The 18,672-nt window shown below is 34.0% G+C and overlaps 1 protein-coding gene across 1 annotated transcript; it reads left to right on the forward strand.

Moving 5' to 3' along the window:
- Window positions 1–1,213: 1,213 nt before the first annotated feature.
- On the forward strand, window positions 1,214–14,293 carry LOC113226005 (alpha-tocopherol transfer protein-like). Its single transcript, XM_026458508.1, has 6 exons — window positions 1,214–1,352; window positions 7,351–7,522; window positions 9,291–9,507; window positions 11,355–11,541; window positions 11,927–12,140; window positions 13,946–14,293. The coding sequence occupies exons 1-6, from the start codon at window positions 1,329–1,331 to the stop codon at window positions 14,098–14,100; spliced, it is 969 nt and encodes a 322-aa protein (XP_026314293.1). The 5' UTR covers window positions 1,214–1,328; the 3' UTR covers window positions 14,101–14,293.
- Window positions 14,294–18,672: the final 4,379 nt, after the last annotated feature.

Genomic DNA, 18,672 nt, shown 5'->3' on the forward strand with positions numbered 1-18,672 from the left:
TATTCCTTACTAAAAGTAGGAAAGAAATAACGCTACATGAATTGCATAATGCCATCTCTTTCTTTTTTGATGTTCTGAATCGTGTTATCGTATCGTAAGTAGTAATGTTAAAGTACTTAATATTATTTATATTCAGAGAATTTAAAAAAATAAAAGTATGTAATAATGAAATCTATTAAAATTACGTTGTATTCAATTATTATTCCGCATTTTCATGAAGAAAAATAAATAAAACTATATTTATATAGTCTAGTGTCAACTGTTAGTTTCGCCAAGGAGCATATAGAAGGCGCTGTCATAATTTTACGAAATAAACGTCGCGTATTTTTATTTTACGAGAAATTATTTCCTGTCTGCTATTAAATAAAAAATAAACAAAATATTGAAGAGATATATATAAATAAATAAGTTCAACTTAACTTTTAATTATTACAAATCAATATTAGGACAATAAAACTAAAAATAATATTGTTTCCATTGCATCCGTGCAACTATTTTAAGATTGCTAAATTTGACATAAGAGCAATATTACTTTAATGTCAAAGTCGCGCCATAGTACGAACTGAGTGAATGAATAGTTACAAAGCTGCCAATAAAACATTTTAACATTACAAGTAAGCTTACTTTAAGCGCGTTATGGTACGAAAAGTCAATGTAGCGTTAGAGTAATATTGTTTTAAGAAGTTGTGGTAGGCCCTCTGGTCCTTGCGGTAGTCTCTAATATATTTGGTATTGTAGTTTTTGAACAACTTAGTTACTACCGGTTAATTGAATTAGGGATTTTCGTATAAAATTTACTGCACTAGGTTTCCAGCAAGGAGTAACATCACCTCATATCTTTTCATGAATAACGACTAAGGGTTGTAACCAATGTAAGCAAATGTCTACTGGAGTAGAATACAAATGCTGCGGTCGCTTATTGCCGTCGACTAGAGTTAGCTACATATTTTAATTATGGCTCTTTCTTCTTTTGCGGAGGAGTGCATTTTTGATGTTGTATTGATTGGTTAACATTATTAAAATAAAGACTACTCTACAGCTTTCTCTGTACGAAACTTCTTTAAACCTTGAAGCTGTATTGAAGTCGCAAACCCGTTGGACTAGTTTGTTTCTGTGCACTTTTATAATCTATGTGCATTTGCAACAGACTTTCGTTCAAGTGTAGACGACACAAATCAGTGACAAAAGAAATTTTAATCTAAAATAACTGACCGGTATTTTTTGTCACATTTAGATTATTTTATGACTTATTTATTGTAAAAACTCTGTGTTTAAAACAACTGTGTATTTAAAGTTTGGTTCATAGTGTCTAATAATTCATAAACAAAATGACTGTTTATAGTATTGAGCAGGTAAGTGTATTACTTCCGGTCGTCAATCTTACAGAGCCAAAAAACAAATGGGTTTAACAATAGCGTTTTACAAGTTGTAACTTAGGGAGCCGAGACGTGGACACTAGAGTCAGGTTTTATCACAAAAGTTAAGTCAGGGAGAGGGTTCAGTAAATAGTAGTAAGAGCGAACTATGCTCGGAGTTTCTCTGAAGGATGAATTTTAATGAAGTCAAAGAACTCAAACAACAGACTTTATGTCAATCAAAATAAATAATTTATTTCTTTGTGATACACAGGTCATATAGGCGTACAAGAATGAATTTTGAATCACTGTGATCTGCCTTGCGGCATATAAGGTCTTCATGGTTTTTATGTAATTTTCATGCAATCATTTGTAATACACTGTTCAATTAATTACAACCTAATAATAATACACTAACAATAATTGTTGGTAACTGACTGGAGCGTCAGAGCATTGTGCATTTTACCTATTTATGTAATTTCCATTTAAATAGATTGTTTTAGTACCTGTAATTATAATTGTTCACTCGCTCGTTAATAATAATGAAATACGACAAGAGTAGATTTATTCGACAAAAGAAAATTCGTTCAAAACCAAAAAGAAAAATCTGCCGCAAGCATATAGAAAAATTCGTAAGGTCAGCTAGTTCCTTCCCTGGCTTGCTGATCGAAGGCTGATCGATATTTTTCCAAGTGTTCGATCTTTTTACTAATGCTTATGACAAACTAGTGGAGTCATTTCGCAAAAATAATTAAATATCATGGTGGTCAAATATCGTGACATTCAACAAACTTAAACAATAATAATGATAGATTTAATAAGTTTGTGTAGGTAAAAAAGTTAGAACACATGAAATGAAAATTTTATAAAAATTATTCAATATTGTAGACTGTCATATCACTCAGGTAATTAAATTATAATTTCTGTGTTTTTCACAATTATTGCAATTCCTAACTCACACGAAACGATTGTTGTAGATCTATTATATCTTTTGAAGTAGAAGAATTTTGTTACATGATTTAGTTTTCAGTTAACTAGAATGGCGCGCCCGTGTGATGAATTGAAATACTGAAGTGGCGATCATGTCAATGTAAAACATATCGCACTGCTATTACAATAAGGTTATAACTCCAAATAAGTGAAATTTAAGATTATACCATTGTTGAACGTAAAATTTGATTCTCTACACGTCAATAAAACCGTCGTTAGAATATAATAATATTGTAAAAAACAACTAAAAGATATCTACTTAACTACTTAACTCATACTCTCAGTACAGAGTACTAAAAAAAACCGACCTCAAAAGTACGTGGAATTACATATAATTACCAAGTTTTATGGAAATCGGTTACCGGAAAGTGCGCATACCCGGATTCATCCCCTAGTTCGCCATTTTACGGGACTTGACACAGGACATATATATAGATAGAATAAAAATCGGTTCTCACTACCCAAAGTATATCGAGAGAGAAAAAATGTATGATTGTGGCAAGATAGTCGGACGACAGGGAGTTGTTTTTGTTGTGAAGTTAATGTCCAGCAGTGGATATGTGTATGACGAAGTGTTAGACGATGAAATTGCTTGAAGAGTGAATTGCGTAGTTCAAAAATGTGCCCTTTTCAAACGGAGAACCTAATCAATAAGGCGGATAACCCAAGCGCGGAATTCTCGCATGTTTCTAAGCCGCCTGTCATGACGCCGAAAAGCACTAACTTGATACCGAAAATGTTTTATTTCAAAATATCCACACTTGGGAAAAAAGGGCTATGGCAAAAAAACCGTTTCTAATTAAAAAACAAAGATCAGCAACGAACACACGAAAGGATCCTCGCACGACGGCAATTATTGTTTCACCACGATGGATGGCATTACACTGTATGCCACCATTACGATGAGAAGAAGAAGCACCTAGACAAATTCGCGAGGTCGGCTGATTAGTTCCGTAACTCAGTTGGGAGAGCGGTTTGCCCGGTCTAGCTAAACAGGTGCTGGCTCAAATCCAGCCGGACGGAAGGATTTCTTTTTATTTGTTCGAGCTTTGTAGCAACAATAACACCAACTAGTGAAGTAGTTTTACAAAAAACATGTGTTATGGTAATATAAACATGATATTCAATAAAATTCATCTGTTGCACTTGATGTGCCACCGATTGTTCGTTGTTCGCGGCTTGCGTGCGCAACCATTTGGGTATCGGCAGAATATCAGCTCTGCAAACTTATGAAGTTGGTAGCATTGTGCAGAGCCGAAACGTTTTCAGTATATTACTTGTTGTAAGTAGCAGTAGACCTCCTTGTGAAATGTTCTTCCAGGGAAGTACTGCCACTTTACCTATTTCTGCCGCCAAGCAGTATTGTCAGCATTACTGTGTTCCGGTTTTGAAGGGTAAGTGTGCTGGCGAAATTACAGGCACATGGGACTTGTCAACTTATGTCTCAGGGTGATAGGCGAGAAGGCAGTGCCCCTCAGATTTTTGCGATTTAAAGCTCTGAGTGGCACTGCAACTGTTATGGACAGGACGTGTAGCTTACCATCAGGCACATGACTTGTTCGTCCCGTTATTTGATATTATGAAAAAAAGAGTAGCTATAGGTACCCTTATTTACGTAGCTGACTATGTATATAGCTACGTAATGGTATATACATAATCTCATATATTCTACACATTTCTAAGTTCTCTGTTATCAATTTCTAAAATTTTATTTGACTGCGCCTCTCTTGTATGAAAATCAAATAAACCAATTTTAAATGGTATACCGTTCATTCAATATAATTTTTATTTGGTTTCAATAATTTCCTATAACTTACGTTTGATATAATATTCATATTTTATACGAACATTTTATATAAACCTCTAAATACAAAATAACTAAATTTCACATATTGCCAACTTTGAATTTCACGTGTCATGATATCACTTTTTATAAATAATAAGGTTAAATCCGACTCACCGTGGTACTCGTCTCTTCAATACTAGCGTGTAATTTAAATGCCGAAGGTGCGGAGGAAGTCTGGTTTCCATAATATGTTTATAATTGCCACAATTATTATTGTTACGCACTGGATCCCAAGAAAATATATATGTATTTTATATATTATTTATTTAGCCATTATTTCGGGCTGCATGACTCATCATACATTCAATGTAATATAACAAACTAAGTAACTAATCTAATCTATAGACTTTAGTAAGTCATTAGAAAAATGGATATCGTATAATATACGTGTTCTATTTAGTTCAGTTGATATAAAAAAAATAGGGTATGAAAAGCGCCTATAGAATACAGCGGTTTTTTTTGTAAAATTTCGAGGTAAGTTTTAGTATAGTAATTAGTGATATCCTCAACTTTACTACATATTTTTTCCAATGTGATTGATTCAGTACTTTCACTGTTGCATAGACTTCAAGTAATGTGTGAAAATCGTAAAAGTTTAAATCAAAATAACGGACAATAATACAAAAAAAGATAAAACAAATAGTCTGTAAAAAAACCTAATCATGTGCTATAATCGAGAAGATATGAGCATTATTCGTAGGCACTATTAAAAAAGGCTGTTATAAAAATATTAAGTACTTTAATATAAAACACAAAATAAATGTATCTCGCTGTTTAAAGCAAAGCAAAAAACCAGCAAAAAACTTGGCTAAGCCCAGCAGCTTACGAAAATCAAAAGCTCAAAGCCAAAAGCACTTCTAATATGAATAAATAATGTGCTACACTGCGATACTAATTACCTGCTCTCTAACAAGGGAATTCCCTATATTAGAATACCGGGGCAATGATATTTACTTCAGGGCACTACCTAGAATACCTTGAATACATCAGTGCCATCCCCCATAATCGTCGCTTGAGCTCAATTTGCATCCTTTGAAGTTTAAACTGTAGGTTTGTGGGGTCTCCATGATCTTTCTTTGTATAAAATGATACTAGGTACAATAAAAAAAAACCAGCTCAAAAGTACGTGGAATTACATCATTTGCCAAGATTTATTCGTCTCCTAGTTTGCCACTCTTAGAGGTGGAATATTTTCTTCAAATTTAAATGGGATCAAATTGAGGTAGCCGATTTCCAACAAATAAATCAACAAAATCGGTTCACAAATGCCACCGGAGTTATTGCATACCATACATACAAAAAGAAACAGTGGAATTGAGAACCTTATGTTTTTGAAGTCGGTTAATTGAATAAAATTTCTCGGTCGAAAATTGAAACGTCGAAAAGTGGCAGTATATTTATTAAATGTCTAAGTAAGACTCACTATTGTATCATTATAAAAAAAAATTGTTAATATTTTTAAATAAATAAAAAGACATTTATTTCTCCACAAAACATAGAAATCACAAGAATTAAGGATTAATAGAAATTACAATTGAGTAATGTGGGCAAAAAGTTAAAGATCCAATAAAGTAACCTAATTAAATTTATTTTATTATTAGAAATGAAACTCATGTTGAAATAAAAAACAAGTAATAAAAAAAACACAAAATTGATGACATTCGTTATGATTATTAATTATTAATAATTAATACAAAGAAATTGTTTTAATAATCATAGTAAGACTAGTAAAGTTATTTCACAAAAAAACTCAACATTTGATAATATTTGCTTTTTCAGACAAACCAATATTTTATTTTTATTGTGACGTACAAGTACAAGACACGGTTTTTCACGGTCACGGTTGATGACTTCCCATCTCAGTCAACAATTGCGAAATCCTTAAGACTTATATTATTATTTTTATAGGAAGATGATGATGACGTTTAGTTCATTTCTCACCATTTCCCGTGTTTGTTTTGCAATAGCTCTTTGTTAGGTATTTTATGTGTTCTACAACTACTACTTTAACGATGTCATTATTGATAAATATATGTAATGATGAATGATTACAGTCATGTGCTATTAATAAATATGTAACGACATTACGTGTAAACCAATTTATCTCAGGGACTTCTAGCCTTTTTACAAGACTAATAAGCAATTTTAATTTAACATAATTTCCTGTAGAAGTAACTTGTGGAAAGAAATTGTCCATTGACAAAATGGTTTTTTAATATTAGTTAAGGGGAAGACACTTTGTTTGTATATTTTTTATATAATATCAAATGACGGGGCGAATGAGTTGTGTGCCTGAAGGTAAGCTACCCGCCTATCCATAACAGTTGCAGTGCCACTCAGAGCTTTAAATCGCAAATATCTGAGAGGCACGGCCACTTCGCCCGTCATCCTAATACATAAGTTGACATATCCCACGTGCCTGTAATTTCACCAGCACCCTTCAAAACCGGAACATAGTAATGCTGACATTATTGCTTGGCGGCAGAAATAGATAAGTTGGCAGTACTTCCCTGGACGAACTCTTTCACAAGGTGCTCTACTGCTACTAAGTTAACCGTAACTAACATTTAAAATGGTTTTTTAATATTTGTTAAGGGGCAGACACTTTGTTTATATGTTCATAGTTTAATTAACACTGGCACTAATGTTTATTTTATTCACTATAACTTAACTACACTGACTCAAAAGGTTTCTTTGTAGTCTACACACTATAGTTGTATTGTCTAGTATCTTATGTCACTGACAGAACTTCTAGTAGTATGTAGCAGTAGTAAGTTACTAAGTTTCTACCGTTGTATGGAATGTCCGGATTGTGGTATTAGTTCCAAGCATCCGCTTGTAAAACCTGTAAATAATCTATGACAAATAATATACGTTTTTAAGGTCCATTATTTGCAAGATGTAAAATATGAACGTGGATAGCTTTAAGGGCTTAGAAGGACCAAAGAATATATGGATTGGATGAAAGATGATATGTTTATGAAGGGCGTGATAAACGAGGTGCCGATAATAGAGACGAATTGAAGATGACATACTGCGCCGACCTTAAATAATGGTTTCAAAAGTGATGACTAGCAAAGATAGAAGTAAAACTGGTTGAAAAGAAATCTTATAATGTGATTAATATTAAGTGTTATAATTTACGTTTTCTTTTTTCAGAAATCCGGAGACGAACTATCAAAAGATGCCAATAAACTCCTAAATATAACATCGGAAGATATAGATGTTATATTAAAAACAAACTGTATCTCCAAAACTGATTTAAAATATATGGTTTGTAATATCAAAGATTGGTACCAGAAACAGCCACATTTACCACAAGGAGCTTTAAGTAATTATTAATATAGAGTTAAACGCAATTATGTTGAATTACGACTATTTTTTTAAAACAACATCACAAACGTTGCTCTGAAAGACACTGGTGTTATGGAAATCGGAAACAACGACGGTACAGGGTCAAGAGCACGTCAAGCTTGACACTTAATATTTAAATCCAACTCTATGCCGCTTACGATAAGAGCGGTCCAAAGTACAAACTGTCAAGCTTGTCGCGCTCTTCACTGTACTACAAACACCCAACCCGAGACAATATAAAAAGTTAGTTTTTCTACATTGACCCGGTTGGGGATTGAACCTGAGACCTAAGAGATGGTGTCACCATGAAAACCGGTGTACAAGCCACTCGACCTTGGAGGTCGTCACAATTTCATTTGGATCTAAATCGTGTATATTCGTTTTTTTCAAACATACCAACATGATCACGGCTGACTGTCATGAGACGTGCAAAGTGTCGGAAACGTTGATTTGTTTCAAAAGACAGATATACGCGAGATTGCACCCGAAAAAAAAATTTTCCAACGTGACCTAAGAAATCTGTACGAATTCATCATATAGTGTAATTGGTATAGTTCAAATTATAAGTCAGCTTTATGAACGGTTTATCAGCGAAACTGAAGCTTACCCAGTCCCAAAACAGTTTTGTTTGCTAGCGAAGTTTGAAACTAGCGCTCGCCCCTTATTTAGTAGACCTTTTTTATTTGCGAAAACCTTTAGTCTATAATAAATTTTAACTGCCTCCGTGGCCGAACGGTTACCATACCGAACTGCCACGCAGAGGTCCCCGTGTTCGATTCCAGGGCCGGGAGAAATATTTGTATGGCCTACATTTATTTCTCTCGTGAGTTTGGGTGTAATTTGTGGTTGTCTATGTGTGTGTCCATGGCACCCGCGACACAGGGTTTCCCTATGTTGAGTGTGTGCGTTATTATTATTATTGTTATTAAATATATGGTCTAGCCCTGGTTATCAAGAACAGTCTCATCACCGTTGCCTGCACGCAATATTCCTTAAAGTGTTGCAACTTTGCAGACAGGACGCCATTTCTTCCATGACACGGTTTCGTTATTAACAGGAAAATTCGTATCACTATCCAGCGTGCTATATGGATATAGGGGGTGGAGTAGGCCTTACTAAACAGATCTTGCAGATTCCAGTTAGTGTTTACTATATTTTACTGCCTCTGTGGCCGACCGGTTACCATGCCGGACTGCCACGCAGAGGTCCCAGGTTAGATTCCCGGGCCGGGAGAAATGTTTGTATGGCCTACATTTATTAATCTCGTGAGTTAGGGTGTAATTTGTGGTTGTCTATGTCTGTGTCTATGGCACCCACGACACAGGGTTTCTCTATGAGTGTGTAATAAAAAATGTTTTTGTAACCGTTTTGTAAATTTTTTTTTTTTAAATTATTTTAATCACAGTTTAGCTTTTACTTGTTTTAATAAATTTAGTCCAACGCATGTTTGAAATTCCCAAATATCTGAAATTTTCATACTTTGTAAGTCAGCCTTTACAACACACATAAGAATACACATAATAACAATATTACATGTATTATCTAGAATAATCATATATGTATGTGTAATTCTGTTGGTTTCCCAATAAATTAAATTTTGGCCGCTATTCCGAAAAGTCATCGATTTGTTGTGTCATATAACGTGATATTTCTAATTTTATTTATATATTTCCTTATACTTATTGTAATATAAATTGCAGCAACTTTAGCACCATACCCCTTAAATAAAGAATTCATATTTTCAGACGATGAAATAATTATCAGACGTCTCGTAACTCAGAGCTTTAGCGTCGAAAAAGTGAAAAAGAAGGTAGATAACTACTACACTATACGCCGTAAAGTGCCCGAAGTACTGTGCAACAGGGATCCTCTTAGCCCACCAGTCGATAAATGTTTAAAACAAGGATACTGGGTTGTACTGCCCAAGAAAACCCCAGACAATAAGAGAGTGAACATTTACAGGTAAACCCAGAGCTCTATTCGGTTTCACAAATTGTAACCGTAGTTACAAACAATGGTTAATACATTGCTGCAAATGTAGACATCTCTTTTGTGGTCTTTTGTTTTAAGCCTTTAGTGGAAACACAAATGTGAGTAAATTGTAAATGGAACGGGGGTATAGGATTGAGAACACTTTATTTATTCATCTCAATTTATTGAACGGCAAAGTTCTATTTCGATCCTCAAACACTTGGGGAATATAATGGAATGCCAGAAAGTAATCCAGTTTTGTTGTTAAGATTTCTGTTTTTAAAAATGCAGTTGATTAGATGAGGCAAGAAGAGTAGTACAATGTGCATTTTTTTATTACTATTTAAGATATAACATTCACTGAGTATAATGTGTTATAAATATAATCCCAGAATTACATTTAGGCGACAGACAAGTGCAGCGAGTAATGTTAGTCAAGGTAACCAAAAATTAATAAATTGAACTGCGACTATTAAGGTGCTTTTCCACGGGCGAGACGAGGATTGAAATTTGTATGGTAACATTTTGAAATAGTCTAGATTGTCGAGGGTAGATGAGGCGAGAATTGAAATATTTGTAGATGTAACATTGAACCGTATTGCTGCCTAGAGTATTATACTCTGCAACGGAAACACGATTTCTCGCGCGAGATCGCGCGATCTTCCGACGACTATTATATATAATATTAACCGCGAGGTTGCATGTGTACATACGATTACATCACTGTTACAGTAGCAGTAGAGCTACTTGTGAAATAGTTTATCCAGGGAAGTACCGCTACCTTACCTATTTCTGCGGCCAAGCAGTAATGTCAGCATTATTACGTTCCGGTTTTGAAGGGTAAGGGTGCTGGTGAAATCACAGGCACATGAGACTTTTCAACTTATGTCTCAGTGTGATGGGCGCAGAGATAGTGCACCTCAGATCTTTGCGATTTAAAGCTCTGAGTGGCACTAGAACTTATGGATAGGCGTGTCGTTTACCATCAGGCGCACAACTTGATCTTCCCATCACTTAGTTTCATAAAAAAATAAATCGAGATTTAAAAAAAAGATGGCTTCATCTGATTGTTCTCCCGTTACTCAGCTGCGTGTTGCTCGCCTCGCCCCGGTGGATAACCACCTTAATGGTGCGCGAGTAGAGTGAGCGTGTCCCGATAGCAGCAGGCACAATATCAATACTTATTTTTAAGATTGTCCCTATGACTTACCTTACCATTAATTTATTATATCAGCTAATCAATATCCAATGTTTCTCAAACTATATAGTTTATTATACATAACGAAATACATAATTAAGTATATCCCATGTGTGTCAGTAATAACTGATTATATCCTGTAAAACTTCTTCTTTTTCTTCTTCCTGTCCTTATCCCATGCTAGGCGGGGTCGGCACAAGATGTATTTTTCTTTTATTGTATCCTGTAAAACTATATTAAATAATTATACCGAGTGAAAATAGATTATTCGCTGTTATAGTTATACTATAACAAAATATAAAAAAACTATAAAAAAACACCCAAAATTGGACTATGTGTATCACAGTCGTGTTTGAAATTACAATGATTAAGTTATTTGATAAAAAATATAAATAAAACGAAAAAACATCATACTTCTATAAACTGTGTTATCAGGGCTCGTAAATATTCACTTAAGGTAAATACCACAAATGGTTGCCTTTATCAAACGACATTTTCAATAAAGAAAAAGCATTCGTAACTTCACAGCCGTGACGATACAGATGTGATAGCCGTAGGACATTAAACCAGATGAGTTTCTACCCAAAGAAGTTTATCACCAGTAACTTGTTGTTTATGATACTAATTCAAACTCTTTCAGATCTACACCTTCCTCGGATATCATTGTCATGGATATTATCAAAGTTGCCTTCATGATAGGCGACTTTAGGCTTCACTGCGACGACATGGGAGGTGATCATTGGATCTTCGACTTTAAGCATAACACCTTACAACAAGCCTCGCAATTCAACCCTTTGTTGATTATGAAGATTATGTTTTATTTAAATGTGAGTTATGTCTTTATTAAGGCCTCTTTTTTTATGTGAAGGCGGGAAATTTACTTTTAGATTTGAAATGATGATGCTAGTATTTCATATACGTGTGTGTTAATTATTTTATTTAGAAATAATTGTTGAAGCTTTCGAAATTTGTAAAACACTATGTATTTTACGTTATTATGTTTTTATATAAAAATCTCTTTTAAAACACATCTTTAAGTTTACTTCACCTACGCATAAACACTCATGTAGACAACTAGATTTTTGTTATATGTATGTATTAGTAAAATTTTCATTTCCTGCTTTATATCAGAAGATACATAATATTATTTTAGTACAGTCTTTTCTCGTTGAATTTGACGAGTAAAATATTAAACAGAACCTTTACTTCCAGTACTGCTTTGGTCCAAAAGTTGTAGGCATGCATCTAGTCAACTTACCGCCATTTGCAGCAACTATCTTGGCAATATTCAAGAAACATATGACAGCTAAAATGGTACAGCGGTTACATACTTATGAAAAATTTGACGAACTGTACGATGTGATTCCTAAAAATATATTTCCAAAGGAATATGGCGGCGATGAAAAATCTTGTCAGGAAATATCAGGTAAAGAAAACTAAAAACTACTTTTGTATAAAATAGGTGTACCTATATCCATTTGATTGGTTGTAAGTTCGGGAGAGAGTTTACGTCGTTGGTTAAAAAAGATCAAATGCATAAAGCTGAAGATAGGACACAATTTCGCGCCTTGTGGGACGCATATTCAAACGTACATCAATTCCAACAACTCTAAAGAAATCCAAATTTTTACGCGGCGGTATTTACAACGACAAACCTTTGTACTAAATTAAAACTTCTACCTTGTCTATTGGTATCACAATATTTTAAAACTTTATGTACTAAAGGGTTTAAAATAATTAGCCTTCTGTATCTGAGTTCATTAAACTTTGTCTTGGACTAGAAGTGTATGTTTGATAATAGCGGTTTATCTCAAATAAATGAAAAATGAAATGAAAATAGTTTTTGTTTCTTTTTCTCAAAACTTAAATTAGAGTTTATAATTGGATCTTCCTAGTAGGGATCATCTACTTGTGTCAGGAAGGCCCGCTGTTCCAATATTCTTTAGTATACAGAAATGAACCTTAATTAGTTGCTATAATGTACTTAAGTTATTACAAATTGAAGAATTTGTATAGAGTGAGATAGTTTTTCATGAGGTAATAATAATAACAGCACACATTATATCTAACATCACCTATTAGGGTATGCCCAAGATAATAAGAATAATAATAAATAATAATTATCTTATTACCACTATATACTCGTAGATACACGCCATACTGCATTTACTTGACTAAGGTCCGTAAATGTGGTTCAAACCAGTTAACAAGCTGAGAAGACTAAAGATAATTATAATGATATGAGTACATTAAGGGTGGAATACATTATCCGATTTGTCATAGTTAATTGACACCAAGCAATTTGACAAAGCCTTTTAACAACTATGCCACTGTAGGTGGTAAATATTTCTATGTAGATTCCTAATTTTGTAACTTATTTATTAGAATTAGCAGGCAGACTTCTATTAAATATCTATTAATCATTTCTAACTCAAGTGGACGAATTTTTAAATAAAAACGATCTGTTATTAGCTGCATTTGGTATTCTTATATTAATACATTCGTCACGAGTTAGATGTTTCCAACAATAATTATTTTGAAGTGGGAAACATAGCAACTTACGAAAAGTCAAAGTTAAAGAATCATTCATTCCATAGGTAAAATAAATTTACACTTGAAAACGTCACTTTCAAACTACTGCGCGTTCACTACGCTGACCTCCCTGACAATAACTAGCAAGAAACTCTAGGGATTGTTCTTTTCAAATAAACTTCAATGCTATGGAATAGACTTTGAACCAAATTTGTGTGAAATCTAGAGCCATGTCATCTTTCCATAAATCTTTATCTAACACGTAGTCTTCAATTTTTTAATATGACTTTTCAATTAAAATATTTTTAATGTAGTTTTTAAATTTAGGAAATGATAATATGCTCCGGAACCTTTATTGTAAAAACATATACAGTTTTCCATAAAAGAGTCATTTACCTTGGTTAAAGTAATCGTGGTACTTACCAAGAGTTTGAACTTAGCTCTAAGGTTAATATTATAGATATCTTCTTTTTTATTGAAATTATGTTTAGGTATTGTGAAAGTATTTAAACACATACTTACTTCTACTTTGTTACTTCAGCTTATGAGTTAATGAAATTTCTAAATTACGTCCTTAACAATTTAATGTTTCTTGCAGAAGTCACAGTATATTCATTATTTCAATATTCATAATTATAATTTTAAAACTTGATTTTTATATATTATCGATTAATTTTAATTGAATCTCTCCATTTTCAGATGAATGGATGAAGACTTTCCAATCATCACCATGGAGGGAGTATTTCATTGCACAAGACAATGTGTGTACTGATGAATCCAAACGACTGGGCCCTACCAAAACTGACGAATTGTTTGGTGTAGCTGGTTCGTTTAGGAAACTGGATATTGATTAAGAAGAAAAGATATAGATACTTCATAGTTCATGTAATGTCGTACTTAAATTGAATAGAGATAGAACAAAGAACATTAACAATAATTTAGATTTTGATTTAACAAGTAATTAGAGTAAATTAAATAACACTGTACATGATACTATTTAATGACGTTTTCAGTCGTATATTATATACTCATGTCCTATTTATTATTTCCTTAATAAAAGAGGAATAATTATCCCCCAGAATAATCTTTGAATTACCTATCAATGTCTTTCTTGTCTAACGACGTATATCGAAAACTGAGGCTAGTGATGCAACTGAAGTGTCATAACGGAAACAGATGACAAAAGTAAAAAAAATGCGAAATCAACGACATAGTTTCAAACAGAACTTATTTTTGGTATATAATTGCTCTTTGACCCAACACAAAACTGCTAAAAAACCGCCAAGCAATCCACGCACTCGCCACATACGTTACGATCGTTGTAAACTTCCGATTAAAGTTTCGCTATAAAAGTTGCAGAAGTCAAAACGGAAACAGATGTGACCTTTTTCATGCGTAACTTCCGCAGTTGCGCAACCAGAAGCAGAGGTCTGTTGCATCACTAACAAATGCATATGTGGCTAGATGATTATTTCAAGTAATGTGAAAAAATATTCCCTTTAATTAGTAGATATATGAAGTTCTATTTTGTATACCTATCAAAGTTTGTGCTACATAGTCCGAGGACGTTCTGCAGCTGTCTGCTTTTCAAAAAAATTAACTGCCTGTATAGCCGAACGGTTACCATGCTGTACTGTCACGCAAGAGGTCCCGGGTTCGATTCCCGTGCCGGGAGAAATATTTGTATGGCCTACATTTATTTCTCTCGTGAGTTTGGGTGTGGTTTGTGGTTGTCTATGTGTGTGTCCATGGCACCTGCGATACAGGGTTTCCCTAGTGCGGGGCCATGTCGAGTGTGTGCGTTATTATTATTATTAAAGAAATATACCTTATTCTGGAGAAGCTAAGTTACACTATGCGTTGACCGTGGCAGCACAAGTTGTTGAAAATTTTGTGGTCGGTTTTTCTAGTACTATGTACTGAGATTATTTGTTTTAAAAAAATGTAACCTTACCTTGTTCCCGCATTGCTTTTCGTTTGCATTTCACCGAATCGTCGCGACGTGTTACCTGGCTGTGGCAATTTGAGGCGACCCTTATTCACAATAAAAGTAATCATATTCTGATAACAACTGTGCAATAAGTTAAAAAATTTACTAATTTGGATTGGCCATTGAGTTGACCAAAAATCCAGTTCACTACACGTTTTCAAGCGATTGCACTACAATTTACGAGTATTCTTTGCTATTCCAACAACAAAATACGAAACTGTATACCAACTGAAATATAAAAGCCTTCTTATTGCGTATTCTGAAATTTTCACAAATAAAAGGAGCTTCAAGGGGTCGCCGCCAAGCTCTCTGTCATCCAAGAGGCCTCTTTGTCAATGTCTCGGGGAAAAATAAACAAATTCGTTTTCACCAAGCTTATCATTCTTACTATAAGATTCAATGCGTTTTGTCACCCTTCAGCGTTAAATTTATGAACGAAATCGGTTGAGGTAATGTTCTTAAAGATTTTAACGCTTTTGTTTGGCAATCATCAGTAAACAATCTCGCTTCAGAAAGGTTTTAAAAACCTTTAAGAGTTAATCCTGTCAGTAATATTTTATTTAAATGTATGTGTTTCTCTAATTTTAAAATTATAATTTTTAGGCGTTATTAATATGTGGTGATAAAATCATCAAAGAAGCTATTGGTTTCTAAAAACATTATTTTTTTAAATATAGCCAGTCTCAAAGAACTGTTCAATCTCAAAGTAATAATAATAAATTACAATATTGGAGTTAAATTATATTTGATGCTTTAAAAAAACAGCATATTATAATGTACTCAAAAACATTCATAAGTATATAAGTAAAGAAGTAAGATAGGTAATTCATTCACAGTTTACATCTACTTCTTAGGTCCTCGCGATTCTTTACACAGAGAGTATTGAAAAACAAATCGACGCCTTTCTAGAATAGTAGCCTATCTCAAGAGTATTTAGTTCACAAGGAAGATGATTTTAAAAACCAGAGACATGTCTGCAATGTCAAAATGAGCATATCGTAGACCAATTCAACGTTGTCATGTTGTTATTTTAACCAATGAAAAGCTCGGTGACCAATTTACAGTACAATTCACCATTTTCTGGACAAATCTCAGTATTAAGTCATAAAGGTACTATTGTGGAGTGGGCCACTATTCTTGTCTAAATATCTAATTAATAAATTAGGTAGCAGTAGAGCTCCTTGTGAAAGAGTTCATCCAGGGAAGTACTGCCACCTTACCTATTTCTGCCGCCAACCAGTAATGTGAACATTACTGCGTTTCGGTTTTCAAGGGTACGGTGCTGGTGAAATTACACGCACATGGGACTTGTCAACTCATATCTCGGGGTGACGGGCGCAGTAGCAGTGCCCCTCAGATCTTATTTACGGTACTGCAAAAGATATGGACAGGCGTGACGCTTACCATCAGGCGCAGGACCCGTCACTTAGCTATTATAAAAAAAAGATAATTTCCGCCATTTTAGATGCGAAAAAATAGTTTCATTCTCACCTCCAAAAATTATGTGTGTGTTTATGAGTTGTTAAGTCAATAATCACTGAAGTCTATTTTTTAACGGACTTGAAAAGCTTCTCTATTCGATTGTATTTCTTTTCTGTGTATAATAATAACGCACACACTCATCACAGCCCCGCACTAGGGAAACCCTGGGTCGCGGGTGCCATGGACACATACATAGACAAACACAAATTACACCCAAACTCACGAGAGAAATAAATGTAGGCCACACAAATATTTCTCCTGGCCCGGGAATCGAACCTAGGACGTCTGCGTGGCATTCCAGCATGGTAACCGTTCGGCCACGGAAGCAGTATGTTACGCCATTACTCCGGCATTTGTGAACCGATTTTGATGATTCTATTTTGTTGGAAAGAGGGTACCTCAGTACTGTTCCCATTTAAATTTTGCAAAAAACTTTCCACCTATAATGGTAGCAAATTAGGGTATAAAATCAGGTTTATTGGATTCCAACCACTTTCCGTTCACCGTTTTCAATAAAACTTGGCAAATAAATGTAATTCCACAAACTTTTAAAATTGGTTTATTTTTTTGTGAAGAAAGGCATAATTATTTAACTTTTCTTGTAATCTAATTGTAACTTTTTAACGGGTCCAGTCGAGGTCAAGTTAAATTTAAAGTCTTTGACTTTCATCAGACGTTCTTCTGAATTCTAACAAGAACTGCTTATTTTGTCAATTCATTGAAATTTACCGTAGGTTTATGAAATATAATATTAAACTTTATCAATAACAATAAATCAATGTTTTTTGCATCTAAAACTTGCCAGTTAGCCGTAAACCTGTAAAGGGCCCGAAACACGGGTTTGTTTGAAAAAACAAATATACCACATGTACCTATACCTGCCTGCGGACGTATTCCCCGAACGCAAGGAACTTTCAAGGCGAGAGTGAATAGGCATTATTTAGGTGTGCATGCTATATCGTCGACTTCATCGTCACTTTCCCTCAGGTGAGATGGAGGTCAAATGCGCACTTATTTTTGTTTAAAATAATTAAAGGATACTTTATATAAATTATGCTGACAGATCTAATGGACATAGATTGGTGTATGATGTGATGTGCACAGTCATTTTTGACGTTTGAATATCAAAAATGTCTGTTCATGACATAAACATTTTAATGACTTACGAATGCTAGCTACACTGCTTAATAAATAATTTTTTTTAATAGTTATATATATCTATAAATTATTATCAATACTGCCGTCGTTAGTTGAAAAGGTGCATGTGACAATAACTCTAAACCGAACCAACTTAAAACCGAGAAAATAATGTTAAAGATGTGAAATTGAAACAATATTACTAACATATACTAACACTAATGGACCATATTATGTTGTTGTCTGAATAAATAATTATATTATTATATTATTATTAATATTTACTTTCCTCTTGCGGTACCATCATACCTTATCTACTGAAAAAATATTAAATATTAAAATAGTCACAGGTCGGCATTTTTTTTAATGGTCACGGCAGTACCTATACATAACAACATTTTTGACATTTTTTTGTCACATGCGCCCTTTCAACTAACAGCGGCAGAATACGCTGCAATAGCAAATAAAGTGGCATCTTTTGAAGGCCGAGGCTATGATCCTCTTTAGGCGCTTTAGTAAATAGAGCAAGTTTTTATTTTTTGTTTATGATGTCAATAGATGGGACAAACAAATCGTGTGCGTGATGTTAAGCGACACGCCTACTCATAACAGTTGGTGTGCCACTTTGAGCTTCTCTTTTTATTATTTTGCGACTCTCCGCCGAATGTCGAAAGCACATTATAAAGGGCTTCCAGGAAGTCATGGAAATATGTCAATTATTTTGGACTACACAAATGGTCTAAAGAATTTGATCTGTAGTTTTTGCACTTTGGACAAAACCTGGTGCCTAAAAAGGAAACGCCGCCAATGAAATTTT

Source organism: Hyposmocoma kahamanoa, unplaced genomic scaffold (genome assembly GCF_003589595.1).
Source record: "Hyposmocoma kahamanoa isolate Upper Pololo Valley unplaced genomic scaffold, ASM358959v1 180, whole genome shotgun sequence".
NCBI classification, from domain to species: domain Eukaryota; kingdom Metazoa; phylum Arthropoda; class Insecta; order Lepidoptera; family Cosmopterigidae; genus Hyposmocoma; species Hyposmocoma kahamanoa.